Here is a 23,965-nt window from a genome sequence, read left to right as displayed (position 1 = left end):
ATAATAATTTTACAATAGATGCTCAGTATCAATTCAGTAAATATATATTATTATGGGCAAAGTACTATGCTGGAAGTGTTTAAAGGAAACTGGGGCTTGGTGACACACACCTGTAATCCCAGTACTTGGGAGACTGAGACAGGAGAATCACAGATTTGAGGGCAGCTTCAAAAACTTAATGAGACCCTGTTTCACACACACACACACACACACACACACACACACACACACACACAAAAAAAAAAGTAAAACAGGACTAGGGGTGTGGCTCAGAGACAGAATGCCCCTGTACTCAACCTCCAGTACCACCACAAAAAAAAGAAAAAAGTACTGAATATATATATATATATATATATATATATATATATATATATATATGAAAACTGATATATAAAACAAAATTTCAAGGTGCTTGTGCTCTGAGGATAATGTCTAAATAATACAAGGCAGATTATATTAAGGTAATAGTAAGGGAGGAACAAATTGCCATTAAGAATCCAAGGAAAGAGAAATGACGTCAGACTGGAAGGAAGAAAATCTTCAATGGAGCTGAAAGCTAAAAGGGGTTTTTACATAAAGTAGAGGTGGAAAAGATCAGAACAAATTCTGACAGTTGGGTGACCTCAAGATACAAGTCTGGAACGATAAGCCAGAGCAAGTCTAAAATCACTGTACCTCAGCTGGGCATGGTGACACACACTTATAATCCCAGCTTTTGGGAGGCTGAGACAAGAGGATCTGGGTTCGTGGACAACCTCAGCTACTACTTAGTGAGGCCTTTTGCAACTCAATGAGACCCTGTTTCAAAATAAAGACTAAAAATAGGGCTGGGGTGTAGCTCAGAGGTAGAATGCTTCTGGGTTCTATCCTCAGAGCCGCTAAATAAATAAATAAAATCACTGTACCTCCTTTTTTGTGGTACAGGGGATCAAATCCAGGGGCATTCTACCTTCAAACTACACCCCCAGTCCTATTTTTTACTCTTTTATCTTCTTGAAACAGGGTCTCACTAAATTGCAGAAGGTCTGAGTACTTGAAGCTGGCCACAAACCTGCGATCCTCCCGTCTCAGCCTCCCGAATACTGGGATTACAAGCATGGGCCACCAGACCTGGCTCCTTAGCTCCCACTTTTGAAGCAAATGTAACTTTTTGTTTTGAATCAGGGTTGCCATAACAAAGTACCACAAACTGGATGGCTTACCTAGCAAACTTATTGTCTCAGTTCAAAGTTTGAGATCAAGATGTTGGCAGGATGGTTCTTTCTGAATTGCAAGGAAGAATTGGTTCCAGGCCTCTCTCCAAGCTGCTGGTGGTTGCTAGCCATCTTTGCATTTTGTGGCTTGGAGATGAACTCTCTCTGCCTTTGCCTACAGGCTGTGTAGGGACCCATGGGGACACAGAAAAGGGAACCTAACCACAGCCTGGGAGAGTGAGGTTAGGCTTTGCTTGACCTGATGGCCTCTGGATTACAAATCCTGTCTATTTTCTTCCTGACTACCCAGCTCAGTGCTCTTATAGTAAAACTTGACTCAACTGGGAGACAACGGATAGTACCTGAACGTGATCTTCAGAACCACCTGGTTGAAAGTAGTGTGCTGGTGTCAGCTATGAACTTGGCAAGTTACTTCATCTCCAAGGACCCTAACTCGCCTTCTTGCTAAGACAGGGATAATTCACAGAAATGGGGTGGTGATGAAATGTAAAGCCCAAACTTCTGATAAATTCTGGTTATTGTTATTATTCATGGAACTTAACTTCTGTGGACCTAAAATAATTCCCACAGGTGTTGAATCAATCATATCTGCAAGGTCAGATATGAACATGATGTAACCATTCTAGGAAAGTACGCTTCATATGAAAACCAAACCACATCCACACAACTCTCAACCTTCCCTCCATTCTCCCAGAGCTCAGGAGGAGAACCCATAAATCTTATTTTATAGCTTCTGACCAAAAGTTTCAGTGAATGGATCCCCTGGAAACTATGGCCCATGCGTTGAGAATCTGTCCACATCATCTGGGAATTTCATTCCTCCAGTGTTGTTCTTATAGAAAACTCTTACACAACCCAATCATCCACTACCATAAGAGAAGCCAGCCCTATTCATGTGATAGCTTAAACCTGTTTTTTTTTGGGGGGGGGGTTGTTTGTTTTGGCTCTGTGGAACACTTGTTTTATGGGTGCATTAGGTTGGTTATTTGTTGATAGATCTTTAAACAAAGTGTGAAATAATGTTAAAATATAAATTATTAGCTGGATGTGGTGGCACACACCTATAATCCCAGTACTTGGGAGGCTGAGACAGGAGGATCACAGGTTGGAGACCAGCCTCAGCAACTTAGCAAGACTGTTTCAACATTTAAAAAAAATAAAATCAGGCTGGGGTGAATGCCTCTGGGTTCAATCCACAGTACAAAGTATATACACACATATTTAGTGACATATAAATATATAGATGTATCATACATATTTATTGATATACACATATATAATTCACAAAGCATAATTTGTCCCAAATTTTCTCACAGATGATTTATAATTAGTAAGACTATAAACCAATGGGGAATATATGTGGTTTGCCAGCTAACTAGGCCTACTTAGAAGTCAGTAAGCTTTCACAGAACTCAATTACTAGTTATCTAAAGACTAAATGCATAAAAGCCAAGATATTTTTAAAGAAGTACTTACTCTAACAGTTATATTACAGAGCACAGCTCATATTCCTGGAAAGAAGGCACTGGTTCTGGCCAAGGTGTCCCACCAGGCTTACTATGTAAGTCCAGGACACGACTTCACTGATTGGCACTCCACTGTGCAGCTGCCCACTACTGTATTCCAGTTTCCAAGAGAAGAAAAGAGATGACTCCTGTGTTCTAAAGCATGTCTTGAGTTGCTGTGTCAAGTAACAAACCTAGATGCTTTTTAAAGTTAGAGCAATGCCAGCTAAAAGCAGCCAGCTTCCTATACCTCTCTGATGCATATCAGTCCTCCAGGGTCAAAGGGCCCTCTGGCATAAGGTCATTTATCCCCACTGCCATGTCTGAACCAAAAAAGAAAAGAGTCCTCTTCTAAATCCATCTCTCCTGTTCTGTTCCTCATAGAACCCATCACTAATAGTTTTCTTCATAGTGATAAACCTAACATGGGTAGGTCAGTTAGAATCTACATTAAGAATATATTCATTTTGGAGCCAGGCACAGTACTGCATGACAAGTTCTGGCAGGCTGAGACAGAAGGATCACAGGTTCTAGACTAGCCTTAGCAACTTAGCAAACCCATCAGCCATCTAGGGAGACCCAGTATCAAAACAAAACTTTAAAAGGGAGAGGGAGGCCAGGTGTGGTGGCACATGCTTATAATTCTAGTACTCAGGAGGCTGAGACAAGAGGATCACATGTTCAAAGCCAGCCTCACCTACAAAGTGAGGCCCTCCACAACTTAGTGAGAACCTGTTTAAAAATAAAGAATAAAAAATAGGGTTGGGGGTATAGCTCGGAGATAGAATGACCTGGGGCAATCCCCAATACTGCAAAAACAAAAATTTTTTTTAAGAGGAGGAGAAACTAGGGGTACAGCTCAGAGTTGAATGCCTCTGGGTTCAATCTCTGGTATCAAACAAATAAAAATAATCATTCTGCAGCACCAATAGTTGTATTTTATTTCACAACAGCCTGACGTAAGTTACCTATAAACAGTAACTATTAAAGAGCTGTATTCTCTAATTAAACAAATATTTTTTGTTTGAAGAATTTATTCCTTTAAAAATAACCCCACTTAACTTTACGAAAAGAAAAAACATACGTATACATATTTACAAAGAACAAAGGCAGTGACTTTTTTTTAGTTATAACACAGTAAAAGAAAACATAAAAATACAAAAATAATTTTTAAAGTCATATAAACAACCTTCTTAAAATATCAACTGGACATGGTGGCACATACTTATAATCCTAGTACTTGGAAAGCTCAGATAGAAGGATCACAGGTTCAAAGCCAGCCTCAATAAATAGTGAGACTCTTATTAACCTAGCAAGATCCTGTTTCCAAATAAGGAATAAAATACAACTGAGGATGAAGCACAGAGGTAGAATGCCCCTAGGTTCAAACCCAGTGCCATAATAAAAAACAAATAATAAATAAATACATTCAGTTACAATCTACTCAATTCCATAGTTACAATTGTGAAATGGAGACTCCTGGATTTACAATACTGTATTTTTTCACTGATTTCTTGATCCGCTTAATTTTCTTCCTTAAGACTTGATGATCTTGTTGCATAATATACCGAAAATATCTACAACCTAAAAAATTAAACAAAATAAAGAAAAAGTTTTAATACTTAGTATTAAAAATTTTAAGAACACGTCTAAAATGTTTAAATTTTCTTTCAACTCTAGCAAACTAATGACTATGAAAACACATTCATTTCTGTTATCTATACCAATATGGCCTAAGCAAAATCTAAAAGTTCTCACCAACAAAATTATTATTCCCTACATGTGAAAATGCCTCTGCTCCATCACAATTAAAATATATAGTTTGCTGGATGTGGTCACTCATGCTTGTCATCTCAGTACTTGAGAGGCTGACACAGGAAGAACACAGGTTCGAGAACAGCTTCAGCAACTTAATGAGACCCTGTTTCAAAACAAATAATAAAAAAGGGCTGGGAGTATTGTTCAGAGATAGAATGCCTCTGGATTCAATCCCCAGTAACACACACACACACACACACACACACACACACACACACACACACACACACAGCATATACTTTAGTTTGTTTCCTGCTCTTCCCAAGACTTCTCCAAAAGCAAATTACTGCTTCCCTCTCAGTAATTTCCAAATCAGCCAAAGTGGCATCTATCACAATTAGAAATTCTCCACAGAAAATCACGTTCTGAAGAATTAGAAGAATCATAAGTTGGAAGAATCAAACATTATTTACTCATTCTAGCCTTCTCCCAGACACCTATTTTTTTTTTTATATTTTTATTTGGAAACAGGGTCTCTTAAGCCAGCATGGCTGGCTTCGAACCTGCACGATCCTCCTGTCTCTGCCTCCCAAGCGCAGGGATTACAAGCGTGCGCCACCATACCCGGCCATTCTAGCCTTCTAGCAAGCAGTGGGTGGAGAATGTGTAGCTCTGACAAAAGTCTCTAGTGCTCTTTAGAAGTCCTACCTGCTCTTCAGTCTTAAAATGCAAAGGGGACCATTGGTCAGATATTTCAAAGAAATGAATTTAAGAAAAATGTAAGCTTGATATTAAAATATTGTTAAATGTGATAAATTAGACCATGGATCACATATGAAAAATTAACTTCATTATTGTCTCAACTTGTAAATTTTCTCTGGGAAGCTGCTAGGTTATACACCATACCTACATAAATCACTTTATTACTCCTGAAAATAGTATGTCAATTGCTAATATTATTCTATTAGCTAGGAAGCAGTGATGCCTGCAGTGCCACTAAAATAATTTAGAAGAAGGGGAGGTTGGTTTTTCTTGTATGTGTGTGAGGGGGTGTGTGGGATATATTCAGACAGGGTCTTACTAAGTTTCCCAGGCTGGTCTTAAACTTCTTAACTCAAGTGATCCTCCTTGCCTCAGTCTCCTGAATAGCTGGAACTTAAGTGCTGACTTGTGTTTCTAATCTAGTGCTCTGACTTGAGTGTTAGTAAGGGGTATTCAGATAAATGATGCAGACTGTTTTCACAATAAATGACTATTTGGCCTTGCTGTGTAGAAAACTTAGAGACTGTCTACTTTCTTAAAAGTATAAAGTGTCCTTTAATGACCTCATTGTTCTTTAATAGCTTCACATTATATTTACTTATCTGCTGCTGTAAGGAAGAATCATTTTCTCTCCCTAAGTGATGGAAAACCAATCAGAATCAACAACATGAAGTTGCTGTTGCTATTCTATGGGACCCGTCCTTAAAGGCACATCACCTCTTCCCAACTCAGGATTCATTCCTCCTTTTAGCAGCTATTTCTTGATCATCTGGAATCCTCAGGCACCACATTAAGTAAACTCTTAAGATGAATAAATGGTCATACTCTGCAATCTCAAAATCAGCCAAAAGTTGTCAGAATAAAAAGAAAACAAAAACATGTACCTTTTCCTAACAGTATTCCAGCTACAAAAGCTTTCTCATAAGCCAAATTTTTATCTTCCTTCCAATCACTCTTTGCCCAAAAGTAGCTGAAATGAAAGGTGGGCCACCAATTTTTCCTGGAGTTCCACTCTTCTTGAACCCAAGCAAGATGATTCCTAGAAAAGAAAAATGTCAAAAGCAAGGTCAGTGACAGAGACAAATCTTATCAGAATCTAACCTTAGCCTGGCATGGTGGCGCACGCTTGTAATCCCTGCGCTTGGGAGGCAGATACAGGAGGATCGCACAGGTTTGAAGCCAGCCGTGCTGGCTTAGGAGACCCTGTTTCCAAATAAAAAAATATAAAATAGGTCTGGGAGTGTAGCCCAGAAGTAGAAGGGTTTTCAGGAACCCCAGTAACACCAAAAAAAAAAAAAACAAAACAAAACAAAAAAGAATCTAACCTTAGCTAGAATCTGTGGAAAGATGACTAGGAAGATGTTTCCAGACAAACAATAACTATGGTCATGGCAGAGCACACAATCAGCAACAGCAGGAAAGCAAATCCCATTTTATTCTCTTCGATATTCATATCCCATTTTCCATTTAACTAAATATCCAGTTTATCATAGCACAGTGGATAAGAGGATATACTCTGAAGTTAAAATTCTGGATTTAAATCTTGTATCTTCCATTTGTTAATTATGTGATCCTGGGCAAGTTGCTCAACCTCCCTGAGCTTCAAATTCCTTGAGGATAAAAATGGTACCTATTTCAGGCTGGGTGTGGTGGCGCATGCTTGTAATCCCAGCGCTTGGGAGGCTGAGACAGGAGGACCGCACAGGTTCAAAGCCAGCCTCAGCTACTTAGTGAGGCTCTTAGCAACTTAGTGAGACCCAGTTTCCAAATAAAATATAAAATAGGTCTGGTTAGTGAGGTCCTCTGCAACTCAGTGAGATCCTGTTTCAAAATAAAGAATAAAAAACAGGGCTGAGGGTATAGCTTGGAGGTATAATGCCCCTGGGTTCCATCTTCAGTACAGAAAAAATAAAAGCCGGGCGTGGTGGCATAGGCTTGTAATCCCCACGCTTGGAAGGCGGAGACAAGAGGATCTCACAGGTTCAAAGCCAGCCTCGCTGGCTTGAGACCCTGTATCCAAATAAAAATATAAAATAGGCCTGGGAGTGTAGCCTAGAGGTATAAGGGTATCCAGAAACCCCAGTACCACCCCTCCCCCAAAATAGATCTAGGAGTATAGCCCAGAAGTAGAAAAGCCCCTGGGTTCCATCCCCATACCACACAAAAAAAGTACCTATTTCAGGGCATTATTATTTAAACTAGTCCAGTGGTATAGCAGCTTTCACATAAAGCCCCTTGCAGTTTCTGTTAATTATCATAATTACTTAAAAGTTACTTGAAAACCTTACCTAAAATTAAACCCTACCAAGATCAATACATGGGTTTGACAGCCGACCCAAGGCAATACTAACTGTTCATCAATAATTTTAACTTAAGTAAATACTTTATAGCACCTACATGGTGTAACTTCTAGAGAGATAAAAAACAAACAGTACCTTTCTTAGCCTTCAAGAACCCAATGGCCTGTAGGGGTTTAAACATTATATTACACTTGGAAAATGGTTTTACATTGATTGTGCCAATAAATCACACTACTATGGTGTAAATGTTCCCTACCTCCACCTCAATTTTATGTTAAAACCTTATCACTGATGGTATCAGTGGTGAAAGGCTGGGACATGAGATTAGTCATGAATAGGATTAGCGCCTTTGTAACAGAAGCCCCAGACAGCTGTCTTGCTCCCTCCCACCATGTGGGGACACAGCAAGAAAGTACCCTTTATAAATCTAGAAGCTGCTTTCTATCAGACATGGAAGCTTTTGTGTTTGACTTCCTGTCCTCCAGAATGTGTAAGAATAAATTTCTGTCATGTAAAAGCCACCCAGTATATGCTGTTTTATTATAGCAGCCCAAATAGACTAAGAAACATACACCAAGATCACTTTATAATCAGCACTTTTCTCTCTAGGGTCAAGTAAGTTCAGAAGCCTAAAACAAGTTTTTACTGACATTGGTGCCCTAACCAACTAAAATGGTGTGTGTGTGTGTGTGTGTGTGTGTGTGTGTGTGTGTGTAACTTAACTTTGTGATATCCTTTCTTCTCACACACAAAATAAAATGATAAGAATGAAAATTAAAATAAAAATGATAAGAGTCGCTCCTTTTATTCAATGTGGCACTAATATTATGATCAGAGGTTCAGCTTAGATAGCAAGCTGACAACAGACTTACAAAGATAATAGTTATTTTTATAGTACAAAATATCTGCACAATATTTTTCTATGTTATCCATGTCTTTGTATTTCCAAGCTTCTAATATACTCAAAAAGAAAGAAAAAAAAACAAGACACAGTTCAAGATATCCCAAAACATAAAAACACTTTAAAAATCAAAAAAGATACTAGCTAAAACATAGAGAAATATTATGATGATCCAGAAATAAATGTTGTTTCCTACTTACTCCATTAAGATCTGTCTAAGATACTTTGCCAAATATTTCCAAGCAGTTATGTTCTTAGTGCATCCAGCAAAATCCAAGACTCCAAATAATACTTCCAATGCAAGTCTGTGGTGTTCTTCTTGTTCTGCAATTTTTATAACAATTCAGTTTACAGAAGGCACTAAAGAAGTGCACTATGCTAAAAAGATATATATATATATATATATATATACACAGTTGATAAAATATTACTGAATTATAAGGCTTCTGGTTTGGTTAACAGTATAAAACTTCATTATACTCATATTCTAGGATGAAGCTGAAGAATTCAATAATATAGTACATGCTAATGAGGTCAAGATGGTAAATCTGACCCCTATGAGTTATACCCTCAGTTAATACACTACTAAGAACATTAGAGAATCTGCCCTAGTTTGGCACCTTTGATATAGCCCTTCTCCCAGTCATTTGTCCCAACTGGGCTTCCGGGACTGATCTTCTGAGAAGAAGCCTGTTCTATGCTGAGCTGATGCCCAGTGGGCATTAAAATGAGGCGAATTATATAAATTGAAGCCATTTCTCTTTTGCTAACTTCTATCAAATGCTCTATAGAGGGGGCACAGGGGGAGAAGTAAGCTTTTTCTGTAATGTGCACGATAGTAAATATTTTAAGTTCTAGGAGCCATACAAGTCTCTATAAGTTGTATTAATTATAGTGAGAATGTGGTGGCACATGTCTGTAATCCTAGTACTTGGGAGGCTGAGACCAGAGGAACTCAGGTTCAAGAAAAGCCAGCCTCAGCAATTTAGTGAGGCCCTCAGCAACATAGTGAGACCCTATTTCAAAATAAAAAATAAAACAGGGCTGGGGGTGTAGCTCAGAGATTGAACATCCTTTTGTTTAATCCCCAGTATAATAATAATTAATAATAATAATAATAATAATAATGATAATAATAATAATAATTGTAATAACTAGAGTGCAAAAGCAGCCATAGAAAGATACATAAAAAATGGGCTCAAATCAAACTTGAATTATAAAAATAGGCAGAGGCGGGGGGTTGCTCCCTGGGCCGTAGTCTGCCGATCCCTAGACTATAGCTTATCTGTACAGACAAAGAGGAGTAAAACAAAAACTATTTACCTGATTTTCTAAGTAACATATGGAATTCTAACATCAGTTTATGAGATGGTATAATCTGATACAAAATCTGAAAAAAAAATTTGTAATTTACATACCGTTAAGACATTCCTCAATTTTCAGCTTACTTTCAAATAAAGCTCTTATCGGTTAATATGGTCTCAGTAAGTGAATCAAGGACTTAAAAGATAATTTGCTTTTATCCAGTTTTAACTTGGATATAGAAAGGTGTTCTCTGTAAAGGTAGACTCTTTTTCTTTTTTTTTTTTTTTTTTTGTGATACTGGGAATGGAATCCTTTTCTGGACTACACTCCCAGACCTATTTTATATTTTTATTTGGAAACAGGGTCTCTTAAGCCACGAGCCTGCGCAATCCTCCTGTCTCCACTTCCCAAGCGTGGGGAATACAAGTGTGCGCCACCATGCCCGGCTCTTTTTTTTTTTAATCTGCTGAGATGATAGGATAATTAGTCATATTAGTCGGATGCTGTGGTGCATACTTGTAATCCTAGTACTTGGGAGGCTGAGACAGGAGGATCTCAAATTCAAGCCTCAGCTATTTAGTAAGGTCCTCTGCAACTTAAGTGAGAACATGTTTCAAAATAAAGAATGAAAAATAGGGCTGAAGGTGTATCTCAGAGGTAGAATGCTCCCAGGTTCAATCCCCAGTACTGCAAAAAAAAAAAAAAAAAAAAAAAAAAAAACAAAGTTCTACTAACATAACAAGAAATAGATGGAAATTTATTTGCACCTTATACACAACTATATTGCTTTCCTCACTTAAAAACTTATTTTTCAGAGGCCATGACCAAAACAGACATAACAGAAAATATTTCTTTAATTAGAAGAGATCACAGAATATTTATATAAAATGAAAACTCAAAAAGGCAGGAGTAGGAATTTTAGAGATTATACTTAGAAACACAGTACACTGATAGTATATAAGTTTCTTACCAATCCTTTTACACAAAAAGAGAAAATTTTAAGGTTTTCCTCTTTAAGAATATGAAAGACTTTTTATAAGCATGCAAAAAACAAGATTTACAGAAAGATTATTTTTAAACACATCTAATATTAAAAATTAATTCATTCTGTTCACTTTCTGGAGAATTTTGACAGTACACACAAATATAATCTCCAACAAAATGAAAAGTAAATTATGTTAGTGCCTCTTAATGCTTCATAAAAAAGATCAATCAATTAAGATCAATAATAAAGATCAAAATACTAATATCAGAGAATATTATTAAAACTTGTTCCCAAGCCAAGCGTGGTAGCACACACTTGTAATCCCAGTACTTGGGAGGCTGAGACAGAAGGATGGGAAGTTCATGGCCAGCCTCAGCTACTTCGAAAAGTATCCCACAACTCAGTGAGACCCTGTTTCAAAATAAAGAATAAAAAAATAGGATGCCAGGCATGGTGGTGCACGCTTGTAATTCTCAGTACTTGTAGACTGAGATAGGAGGATCCAGGTTCTCCTGCCAGCCTCAGCTATTTAGTGAGGCCCTCTGCAACTTAGTGAGATCCTGTTTCCAAACAAAGAATAAAAAATAAGGGTTGGGAGTATAGCTCGGAGTAGAATGCCCCTGAATTCAATCCCCAGCACCACAGAAAGAAAGAAAGAAAGAAAGAAAGAAAGAAAGAAAGAAAGAAAGAAAGAAAGAAAGAAAGAAAGAAAGAAAGAAAGAGAAAAGAAAGAGAGAGAGAGAAAGAAAAAGAAAGAGAAAAAAGAATAAAAGAAAGAAAAATAGGGCTTGGAGTTTACCCAGGAGGTAAACTATCCCTGGGTTTCATCACTAGTACCACAAAGGAAAAACCTTGGTTCCTACCAATGTCACATTATTTTCATGTTTTAAGGAATTCTGCATATGGCTTAATTCACTTAAGATTTTTTAAACTTTTCATTTAAATAAATGCACTTAAAAGGTATACAAACCATGCACGACATTCAATAAATGTTCACGAAGTCTAACACACTAAGTAACCAACACCCAAATCAAATAACATTACCAGGGCTATAGAAATTATGCATCAATTTTGGGAAATTATTAGCCATTAGCTCTTAAAATGCTGTTTTTCTTTTTATTTATCTGTTTGTTTTCCCCATTCTGCCTTCACCCTGAGACTCCAATGACACACATCAAGCCTTCTCACCAAGTCCTTGAATATGTTTTCTGTGCTTTTCACCCTTTTTGCTCTCTGTGCTTTTACCTGATAATTTTCTCTGCATTATATTAATCCTCTGCTTTTTACTAAGTCCAATCTTCCATTATGCCTATTTGCTGAGTTCTTAGTTACCTATACTAAAAAGGAAAAAGAGCATTTTTCTACATCTCTCTTGTCTATAACAAGAATAAATTCTCAGCTGACCACTAAATACATAAATAACTCCTATCGAGGCCAAGGGTGTATCTTCATGGTAGAGGTCATGAAGCCCTAGGTTCAAGAAGCATAAGCATAAGGTCATGAGGCATGTCAGAGGCCCTGGGTTCATCCCAAGCATGGAAAAAAAGAAAAGAATTCCCACAATTAAGCAACAAAACCCAAACAAGCCAATTCAAAAAAGCACAAAGGACTTGAATAGACATTTCTACAAAGATGAAAAACAAACAGCCAATAAACAGACTTTGAAAAGATGCTCTAACATCACTAGCCATTAGAGAAACACAAATCAAAAATATAATGAGATATTACATGCTACTAAGAAATGGATACACTGCTGCTAGGATATTATTATCAAAATGGAAAGAAGAAAATAAGAGTTGCCAAGAATGTGGAAAAACTGAACTCTCACACACTGCTAGCTAGTGGGAATACAAAATAGTACACAGCTGCTGCAGAAAACAGTTTGATGCTCCTCAAAGTTAAACAAAAGCCAGTCCTGTTGGAACACACCTGTAATCCTGGCTACTCAGGAGGCCAAAGCAAGATGAACACAAATTTGAGACCAGCCCAGGAAACTTACTGAAATCTTGTTTCAAAATTCTTCAAGGCCCTGGGTTCAATTCCCAGTAGAAAAAAAAAAGGTACAAAAAAATAAAAAAAGTTAAGAACTACCATATTATACAGCAATTCTACCCCTGGGTATATGAGCTAAAAGTAGGGACTCAATATTAATACCTACACATCAATCCTCACAACAGCATTTTTATTATAGTCAAGTACTGTACACAAACCAAATGTCTAATCAACAGATGAATGAGAAAAGCAGACTGTATCCATTTTTAAAAGGAGGGAAAAAAGTCGGCGTGGTGGCACATGCTTGTAATCCCCGCACTTGGGAGGCAGAGACAGGAGGATCGCACAGGTTCAAAGCCAGACTTGCTGGCTTCAGAGACCCTGTTTCCAAATAAAAATATAAAATAGATCTGGGAGTGTAACCCGGAGGTAGAAGGGTTTCCAGGAACCCCAGTACCACCACCAAAAAAAAAAAAAGGAGGGAAAAATTAGCCGGGTGTGGTGGTACATGCTTGTAATCCCAGTACTTGAGAGGCTGAGACAGGAGGATCACACTAGTTTGAAGCCAGCCTCAGCTACTTAGTGAGGTTTTTGGCAACTTAGTGAGACCCTGTTTCCAAATAAAATATAGGTCTGGAAGTGTAGACCAGAGGTAGAAGACCCCCTGGATTCCATCCCAGAACCACAAAACAAACAAAATTCCAATATAAGCTATAATATGTTTGAATCCTGTTAACATTATGCTATGTGGAATTTAAAAAGCATAAAAGGCCCGATACTGTATGATTCCACTTATGAGATATCTAGGAACAAGAAAAATCATAGAGATAGTATAATAGATTCCAGGGACTAAGGGAAGGGAGTAATGGGAAGTTACTGCTTGATGGATATAGAATATCACTTTGGGGCGATGAAATCAAGTTCAGGAAATACGACAGTGGTGACACCACACAAAACCGTTTCATTAATACCACTAAATCATACACTCAAATACAGCTAACATGTATGGCCCTCAGTTCATTCTCCAACACCACATACACACAGAAAAAGGTAAAATTTTTATATATATTTTAGCATTATAAAATTTTTTGAGTACAACAAAGCTGGTGTGACTTTCACCTAGATGATCACTGTCAACTTCCTCACCACTCTCACCTGTCATTTCTGTAGACCTATCACAAGATTCATGTACCCACAGAGATCTTTCTCATGATGCATTAGGTAATGGACACTGTTCTTACATCAATCCGAATCAACCTCTTAAGAAAGAAATTAAGGTTAGGGGAAAACATGTACAAGCCAATTGATGGGGTGTGTCCATACTGCGCCTATGGAGATTCGGCCTGAGCGGCCTATGGCCTAAGGCAAAACTTTAAGTGATTCAGCAAAAAAAGGGGCAAAGATGGCGCCTGGAGGAAGCTAGGAAGGCGTGGTTTCCCTATTCATTATGGGTGGGGAGACTGAGCGGGTTTTTCCCTTTCTACCTTTAAAGGAGCTTTCCACACACATGAATGGCTCATGTACTGGCCTGGGATTGGCTGTAAACTACGTGCTAGTGATCTTTATCCCGGATAGGCTAGGCTATTTCTCATGGAAATTCCCCTCGTGGCTTGGTGCTACATAAAGGACTGCTTGGAGAGAAATAAAGGAGATCTTGCTTGACTTGACTCCCGGCTTGTGGGTTTGTGTTCAAGTCGTAGGTACTCATCATCTCGCCAAGCCCCGCCAGCTGTTGGGCTGGATTCCCGACAGCCAATGAGTGTGAAGGTGGAAATCACCTACACCAAGAGCCATTAGGTATTCTACCTTTAAATAAAAAGCCTCTTCTGCCTGGCTGTGCCACCTGCTCTAGGGCTTTCCCAACAGTCAGCCGTTGCCAGAAAAAGCAGTTAAGGCAGTCAGTCACTACCCACTTGCTCTGAATGAGCCTAGGATGTGCGATAGCTTTGGCACTTGTAAAAGCAGGTTTATGGCATCTTCAGTAAGTGGCATGATCCTCAAGTGAGTTATTGGTATTTTACATCAGCAAAATAACTCAGTTTTATGAGTTGCAAACAAAAATAAAGGCTGTCTCTCTCATACATTTTATTCTACTAGAATAAAATAAGTACCTGCTGCTGTAATAAAATTGCCTTTAATCATTTAACAAGCCTAACCTTGACTCAAGCAGGGAATACATGTAAATATAATACATGAGGAAAGCCAGTATTTTTTAATATATAACAATATCATCTATAACAGTATCAGTCATATATTCATGTTCAGCAAAAACAAAAGGCTCAGAGGATATCTGTCTTCATACCCAAATATGATAGAGGTTATTTTGTTGTTGTTGCTGTTAAGACTATCAGAATTTACTAACTACAATTATGAAACATAGTCCAAAGAATATAAGAACTTCATTATCATGTTAATTAATTGTTCCTGCCTTTTAAAGATCCATTATGAGTCAGGCATGGTGGTGCATGCCTGTAACCCAGTACTTGGGAGGCTGAAACAGAAAGATCAGGTTCAAAACTAGCCTTAGCAACTTAATGAGAGTCTCAGCAACCTAGCAAAAGATCTTGTTTCAAAAAAAACAAAAATTAAAAAGGACTGAGGGTATAACTTAGAAGTAGAATGCTCCTGATTTCAATCCCCAGTGTCAAATAATAATAAAATTTGTTGTACTGTCTAGCCCATAGTTTGAGTAGTGTCCCAGAATAAATCTACTGGCAGCCCTGCCTTGCTGCTTCAGAGAGCTGCTGGTGGCTGAGCTCAGCCTGGCCATGTGCCCTCTCCTTTTAGAGGCTTTGCACTGTGCACTGAGCTTCAGGAACAACAGACTGAAACAACCTGGAGTTAAGGGTCCAGTTAGGGGAATTTTGGGGCCAGGACCTTTAGAACAGTAGTGTCCCAATGAAGTACTGAGAATTATTTACACAAGAATGAGCACTTATATTATTTAAACAATAGTAACTTTCAGAAATTCCTAACTACTTTGTAACTGCATGACTTAACCTGGTAATAAAAATAGCTATTAAAGTCTACCTTTTTTAAAAAAATATTTTTTGAGTAATATTGTGTACTATAAAAAACCTAGCCGGTTGTGGTGGTACACACTTGTAATCCCAGTACTTGGGAAGCTAAGACAGCAGAATCTGGGTTTGTGGCAAACCTCAGCTACTTAGTAAGGACCTCCGCAACTTAGTGAAACCCTGTTTCAAAATAAAGAATAAAAAATAGGACTGGGAGTGTAACTCAGAAGTAGAATGTCCCTGAGTTGAATCCCCTGTACAAAACACACACACACACACACACACACACACACACACACACACACACACGCACCCCAAACATGAAATCCTTAGGAATAAATTTAACAAAATATATTCACTAACAGCTATAAAAACTTCAAAGAGAAATTAAAGACCTGAGTAGTTCACAGTTTGGAAACCTTAACACTGTTGAGATGTCAATTCTAACCCTGAAAGGTGATGACAATTTATTCAGTAAGAGTAGATCACTGAGGTCCAGATATGTGCATATGTATATACTCTAATAATTTATTAAACACATGTACGATAATAATTTAAACAATTCATTATTCATTTATTTTCATGTCCCTAAATTTAAAAAGACAAAAAAATGTCAACTGTCTCAAAACTGATCTATAAATAAAAATTTCAGCACTGTCTTATCTAGTGCAATAAAATAGCTTTGTGGGGGGGGGTACTAGGATGGAACCTAGGGACCTACCTCTGGGCTACCCTCCCAGACCAATTTTATATTTTATTTGGAAACAGAGTCTCACTATGTTGCTGAGAGCCTCACTAAGTAGCTGAGGCTGGTTTCAAACCTGTGCAATCCTTGTTCCAGCCTCCCAAGTACTGGGATTACAAGTGTGCGCGACCACGCCCACCTCTAGACTAGCTATTTTTAATATGTATATGGAATGTCAAAGAACCTAAAAATGCTAAAAACAATTTTGAAAATAGAAAAATGTAGATAAAAAACTCCTATTGCATTTTGACAGAATTACTTTTATTAAAATACAAATTCATGAACAATAAAAAAAGAAATAGAAAAATGCGTGATATGAATCCAAGACTTTTTATAAAGTTACCATAATCATGGTATTGTTATAAGGATAAAAATATATATAACTAGAACACAACAGAGACCATATAGGCCAATTTTTTCTTCAAAATTACCAATGAGGGAAGGGTGGTCTTTTCAATAAATAGTGCTGGAACAATAATGTGATAAAAATTAACCCTGATACTTACACCTTACATTATATAAAAATATTAACTTAGAATCTATAATGGACTTTAGCATAAAACTACATAGCACTTTGAGAAAAAAAAACAGAAGAAAATGTTCATTAGCTTGCAGTAGGCAGGTACAAAAGTACTCGTGATAAAAGAATGCATAAAATAAAAATTGTATCAAAATTGGAAATTTCTTCTTTCTCAGCGACACTAGCAAGTGCTGGCTCTATGCATATATGTCCCCATCACTCTGAACTTCACTGTAATAGAAGATTGCAATGGACCAATAAAAATATATTTAAACAAAAAAATAAACTTGAAAACACGGAGGGGGGGGCGGATAGCTCAGTGGTAGAGCAATGCTTAGCATGCTCAAAGCCCTGGATCCAAACCCCAGTAACAAACAGAAAAAAAGGAAAAAAAAAAAAAAAAGGTAAGAAAACAATCAGGGAAAAATATTCCCAGCCCATACATCTAATAAAAAAAAAAAACTGTACCCAAATTATATAAAATCTTCCAAATCAGATGACAAATAACTGCCCTCCCCCCAAAAACCCCAAGGAAATATTTGAACTGACACTTAAAACATAGGAATGGCCAGTAGATATTAAAAGATGCTCAACAGTCATTTGAAAAAGGCAAATAAAAGCCACCATAAGATACTCCTGTGTATCCACTAAAATGATAAAATTTTTTAAAAAATCTACAATATCAAATGCTGGCAAGGAGGTACAAAAACTTCATTTTAGCTGGGCGTGGTGGCGCATGCTTGTAATCCCAGCACTTAGGAGGCTGAAACAGGAGAATTGCACAGGTTCAAAGCCAGCCTCAGCTACTGCGGGAGGCTCCCAGCAACTTAGTGAGACCCTGTTTCCAAATGAAGTATAAAATAGGTCTGGGCGTGTAGCCTGAAGGTAGAAAAACCCCTGGGATCTACCCTCAGTACCAGAAAAAAAAACCTAATTTTTAAATGTAGAGGGTGAAAATTTCAATGTCAATGGTACATTCACTTCAGAAAATAGCTGGGCACTTTAAGAATTTAAACATATACTTTTCTTACCTAGAGATTCTACTTTTAGGAAGCTAACCAAAAAAAAAAAAAAAAAAAAAGAGAATATATGTGCACACAAAGATTTATACATGAAATGCTCTCAGCAGCATTATTCAAAATAGTTGGAAAGTAAAAAACTAAGTCAAATGTCCACTAAATAGTCAATGTATAAAAATGGAATACTACTCAGCAGTAATAAATGAATACACACAAGAGCATGGAAGAAACTAAGAAACATGCTGAACAAATGAAGCCAGACCAAAAAAGTAACATATAACTGTTAGATTACTTCACATAAATTCCAGAAGAGATCAAAAAAGAAAAAAAGCAGACCAGTAATTCAGTGATTTATCTGCCAGAGACAGGAATATATGGGTAGATTGGTTATGTAAGGATATCAGGGACCTTTTTTTTTTTGGTAGTACCAGGGATGGAACCCAGGGCTATTGTACCTCTGGCTACATCCATAGCCCTATTTTTTTATTCTTTATTTTGAAACAGGTTCTCACTGAGTTGTGAAGGGCCTCACTAAGTAGCTAAGGCTGTCCGCGAACCGCAATCCTCTGGTCTTCACCTCCCGAATGCTGAGATTTTAAGTGTGCACCACCACGCCTTGCATCAGGAACTTTTGAAGGTGACAGAAATTCTCTGTATCATCATTATCACAATGGTTTCATGGCTGTATGTATGTATTCAAATAGTCAGGTGTGGTGGAGCAGGCCTATATCCCAGTACCAAGTACCAGGGAGGCTGAGGCAGGAGGGTCGCAGGTTCGAGCCCAGTCTCGGCAACTCGGCAAGACACCTTTCTGTTTACCTCAGTGACTGTTCCTATCCTGTCATTTTCCACGGGTGGTATAACATGAAAACTGGAAAGCAATGACTAGAGATGTTTTAATACAGACCCCCAATCCCGTCCAAATATTGAAATAAAGGTCTATACCTTAAGCACGCTTATCAGTTTTGCTCTAGGGGCCTTCTCTCTCTTTAGAAAGTTGTATAAGTAGATATGGGCATTCGGATTTGATGGAAACTTTTCATCATATGCATAATTGGTGAGTAACTTTCGGGCTTCATCTTGATCACCATAGAATTCCAGCATCTATATAAAATAAATCATAACACCTTAGGTGAATTGTGTAAAAGAGCTATACAAAAGATAATACACAGCTATATTGTTGGGCACAAAAAAAAATGACAAAACTGACAAATACTACTGTAGAGGGACTCACAGCAATACTAATTTTTGCTTCTACTAGCATATGTTACAGCTATGTAAGAAGATGACTTAAGACAAAGGCCTACCTGGGTTCCCCTTTTTTCCTTATATTTTGTTACTGGAAAATGTAGTAAACTTCAACATAAGAACTGTTCCAATAAGAAATAAAAGCCCTCAGCCGGGCGTGGTGGTGCACGCTTGTAATCCCAGCATTCAGGAGGCTGAGACCGGAGGATCACAGTTCACAGACAGCCTCAGCTACTTAGTGAGGCCCTCTGCAACTCAGTGAGACCTGGTTTCAAAATAAAACATTAAAAAAAATAGTAGGTCAGGGGGTGTAGCTTGGAAGTTGAATGCCCCTGGGTTCCATCCCGAGACCCACAAAAAGAAGGAAGGAAGGAAGGAAGGAAGGAAGGAAGGAAGGAAGGAAGGAAGGAAGGAAGGAAGGGCCCTCAAAGCAGGAAACACTACTACTGAAAATATAATGCAACCAATCTCAGAGCCTGACAGAATGTCAGCCACAGAAGCGATCATGACAATTAGAGCTCTTTTCATTCTGTTCCCATCAATTCATCAATTTAGTACTCAAATTTATTCCTAGTGTCCAGTGCCAAGGCCCTCTTAACATGACTCAGGGATAGGATACCTTTATAAACTGTCTAAAAGCCATTATTCTTCATCCTGTCTACTCTAATCTAGTTTCAGATTTCTGTCAACTTCTTTCCTATATTCCACTAAATTACGAGATCTTTCTGCATAAGAGACCTCTCTGCTTTTAAGTTCAACAGGAATAATATAGAATTGACATTTTAAATTATATTTACTTATTTTAGAGATATTTGGTTATACATATGACAGGTTATACATAATAGTAAACTAAAATTATTCAAACAAGAAAGAAACCATATACTCATTGTTTTTATTTATTTTGTTTTACAATTTTCTCCATCTTTCTGATCAATAAAGATTAAGGCATGCAGTCTTTGCATAGGCTTAGGACAAAATGAAACTAATAGGGTTTTATGAAAAGTCTACTTACCTCTACATAACTCTTTACAAAAGGATCCCAAACTCCAGGAATTGTAACCAAGGAAGAAATATTGGCAGATGTCTTCCAGCTCTCACTGAGCATGTTCTGGGTTGCTGTGCTGTATGCATAATCATCCTCATCTGCCCAAAGAGAAGAGATTTTTAAAAGTCATTCAGTATTGAGAACTTATATTAAATTAGTAATCAAAAAGCTCAGGTGTTTATGGCTCCCTGGTAAATTCTAACAAACATATAAAGAAATATATTCTTCACAAATTCTTTCCAAAATAAGAACAGAAGGAAACACCCCAACTTATTCTATGAAACTTGTGTTACCTTGATACCTGGAAATCTTTGTGATCTGGAAGAAGGCAATGGTTGCTTAAACAAAAGCAGACAAAGATAACACAAGAAAACTATAGATCTTTTAAGAACGAACATGCAAAACTTATTAACAAATGACTAGTAAACTGGGCCACATATAAAAAGAATTATAAGAGACCTAGAGGTGTCGCTCAGAGGTAGAACACCTCTGTTCAATCCCCAGTGCCAAAAATTAACAAATGGCTTTATTGAAAATGGAAACATAATTCACATGCCATATAAATCCACCCACTTGAAATGAATTACTTTTAGTATAACTTTAAAGGGGGAAAAAAGGGAGGGAGGCAGATCCCCCAAAAATGGGTCTTGCCAAGTTGCTGAATCTGGCCTAGAACTTGTGACCCTTCTTTCTAAGCCTCCTAAATACTGGGATTACAGATGTGCGCCACCATGCCTAGCTTAAAGCTATTATTTAAGAACCTGAGACCACTTTACCCAACAAATGACAATATGAAAACTCTCGCCAGGCGTGGTGGCGCACGCTTGTAATCCCCACGCTTGGGTGGGGGTGGAGACAGGAGGATCATGCAGGTTTGAAGCCAGCCTCACTGGCTTAAGAGACCCTGTTTCCAAATAAAATATAAAATAGGTCTGGGAGTATAGCCCGGAGGGAGAAGGGTTCCAAAACCACCAAAAAAAGAAAAAAAGAAAAAAAGAAAAAAAAGAAAACTCTTGCATTAGCAAATGTTGAGGAAAATACTGACAAAACAAAACCCTAATCAGACTAGCAATAGAGTATGAATTAGTAACCACTGAGAAGAGTTTAGCATATTATATATTGCAATGGTTTAAATAGCATTTTGTCCCCCAAAGATCCAATGTGATTAAAAGCTTGGTCCTGAGGTGGCACTGTTGTTTATCATTGCATAAGTAAGTGAAAAGATTAGAAAGAAAGGCAAGAGTGTGATTCCCATAAAAGCTTGAGATAGAATAGGAGGAAGTACAATCAGGAAAGCACACATGGGGAACTTCTAGGTTAAGGTGACGACAATGTATGTTCCTTAATCTGGGTGGTAGTTACAGGGATGTGTGTTTTATTTTGCTCACTATATTTATTTATTTACTTGTTCTTTTGAGATAGTGGGAACTGAACACAGAAGCATTCTACCTCCCAACAAAACCCCCAGCCCTTTTTATTTATTATTCTGAAACACTCTCACTAGGTTGCTGAGAGTCTTACTAGCCTCCCAACTAGGCTAGTAAGATGCATGTGCCACCACACCCAGCTTACAGCAAGGACATTTATTTCAAACACTTTTCCCGTCTGCTATATTTCATACTTTCAAAGGCTTAAAAGGACAGTTATTCAGTCTTTGAAAAGCAAAAGCTAACAAAGGTACAATATATCAAAACAAAAAGGCATTGATATTCTTTTCCCAGGGGACAAAATAAGTATTTATCAATATGGTCTTGCAAATGAGGTAACAAGGAAAACAAGTAAGAAAGCATATGAAAAAAAGGAAAACTTATTAAAAAAAAGACAGATCCATAAGTACAAACTGGGTGTGCAGGAAGAGATTTCCAGTCACCAAGTGCATCCAACCCAACAAAGACAGAGCCTTAGCAAAAAAAAAAAAAAAAATCCCAGGCACAGTTCACATGATAAGTTCTTATAATTTCAGTCATAAAGAACTAGTCCTAACTTTTTATTTCACTAAATAGATATCTAAGGTTAAAGATCACCTAAATGCCATATTCCAGCTGCTTTATCATCAAATATTTGTTAAGTTCTACCCAACTATGTGTAAGAAGTAAACAATTATTTTAAAATTCATCAAATCAATTATAAGGTAAGCCTTTTTTTAAAAAAAAAAAGAAATATTATACCAGAAATCATGGCAGAGTTAAAAGTAATATAGAACAGACCTGTGACATAGTCTAGATAAAGAAGATACAACATAAAATACACTTAAAAATATCAGAACAAAGCTGGGCATGGTGGCACACACTTGAAACCCCAGTACTTAAGAGGCTGAGACAGGAGGATGGTGGTTCTCTTAGACTCTCCACAATTTAGTGAGACCTTGTTTCAAAACAAAGAGTAAAAAATAGGGCTGGGGGTATAGCTCGGAGGTTGAATTTCCCTTGGTCCCATTCCCAGTATTAAAAAGCAAAAGCTAGAGAGTCAAGTGACATAGACTAAACAGGCAGCTGCTACAGGAGGTTAAAGGTGTTATGAATGAGGTGCTGAGCAGGGTCCACTGAGCCGTGAAGGGCTGAGGGTATAATACAAAAGAAGAATGCAAAGACCTCACAAGATTAACATAAGGAGGACAGCATTTCAGAAGCAAGAGGGAAGGGAAATGAAGTTAGTGAATCTACATGCCTAGAGAGGAAGAAAATATTGCTTACTAGATAAGGATAATAAATAATACTTACCACATACAAGTGATAAATACCAAGACTAAGATTGGAATGAAGGATGTGAAAACAGAAAAGTCTTAATCCTAGGAAGGCAACAGAGATTAACTACACAAGGGAAATAAAATTACAGAAAATCATACACCTCCAAAGAATGCAAATTTGGGAATGGAAGAGAACATCATCACTGCAAATGTTCAGAAGGAACTCAGTTTGATAACTGAGTGGTCAAGTTTTGGTGTGGTCACTAAGTCAAGAAAACTGAGTGCTACAACCTTTGTAGAAAAACAAAGTTTTTTTTTTTTTTTTTTATCTTGCCCTATTCTTTAAACATTATTCTGAGGAACAATATTAAGAAACAAACTCCATTCTGAACACACAGGAAGAAATATTTATTATATGAAATAATGACTTCTGAAAAAAAAATTCTGGAAAAGTGACACCACAGATTCTCAGGACCAAAATCTAGCCAAGTTCTTGAGGCTTCTTCTGAACCAGACCCCAATCTTAGCCTGCCTAGAAAACATCAAAGAAACACTAAGATAATTTCTTTTTTGTCAGTACTGGGGACTGAACCTCTGAGCTACACTCCCCTCCCCCACCCTGTATTTTATTCTTTATTTTGATACAAGGTCTCACTAAATTGCAGAGGGCCCCACTAAATAACTGAGGCTGACCAGGAACTTGCAATCCTCCTATCTTAGCCTCCCAAGTGCTGGGATTATAGGTGTACACCACCACAACCAGCTAAACATTAAGATAATTCTAACAGTTCAAAACTGTATTCCTAGGATGTCCCTAGGGTCCCTTACAATGATTGCCTAAGAAACCTCAAAGTTCCCAAAGAATTTGTATGTTCCAGCTAACATGGGAAGACAGGATCCCTGAAACCCAATCTCTGTGTGAGGACAGGTGCCAATCTCCACAACCGCAGGTAGTAAATCCAA

The 23,965-nt window shown here is 37.6% G+C and overlaps 1 protein-coding gene across 1 annotated transcript in view; it reads right to left on the bottom strand.

The window, feature by feature from the left end:
- The window catches only part of TAF1A (TATA-box binding protein associated factor, RNA polymerase I subunit A), a gene marked incomplete at both ends in the record, with an annotated part of 38,132 nt that overhangs the window by 3,112 nt on the left and 11,055 nt on the right, over positions 1-23,965 (bottom strand). Inside the window, 6 exons of the mRNA XM_080698705.1 lie at positions 4,180-4,303; positions 6,124-6,278; positions 8,641-8,764; positions 9,764-9,830; positions 18,969-19,127; positions 20,284-20,414. Coding sequence (XP_080554831.1) covers positions 4,180-4,303; positions 6,124-6,278; positions 8,641-8,764; positions 9,764-9,830; positions 18,969-19,127; positions 20,284-20,414 — 760 coding nt within the window. The remainder of the gene's footprint in view (positions 1-4,179; positions 4,304-6,123; positions 6,279-8,640; positions 8,765-9,763; positions 9,831-18,968; positions 19,128-20,283; positions 20,415-23,965) is intronic.

Source organism: Muscardinus avellanarius (genome assembly GCF_963383645.1).
Source record: "Muscardinus avellanarius genome assembly, chromosome: 7".
NCBI lineage: Eukaryota > Metazoa > Chordata > Mammalia > Rodentia > Gliridae > Muscardinus > Muscardinus avellanarius.
Note: the sequence above shows the minus strand (reverse complement) of the source record. Positions and strands in the feature narration are given on the sequence as shown.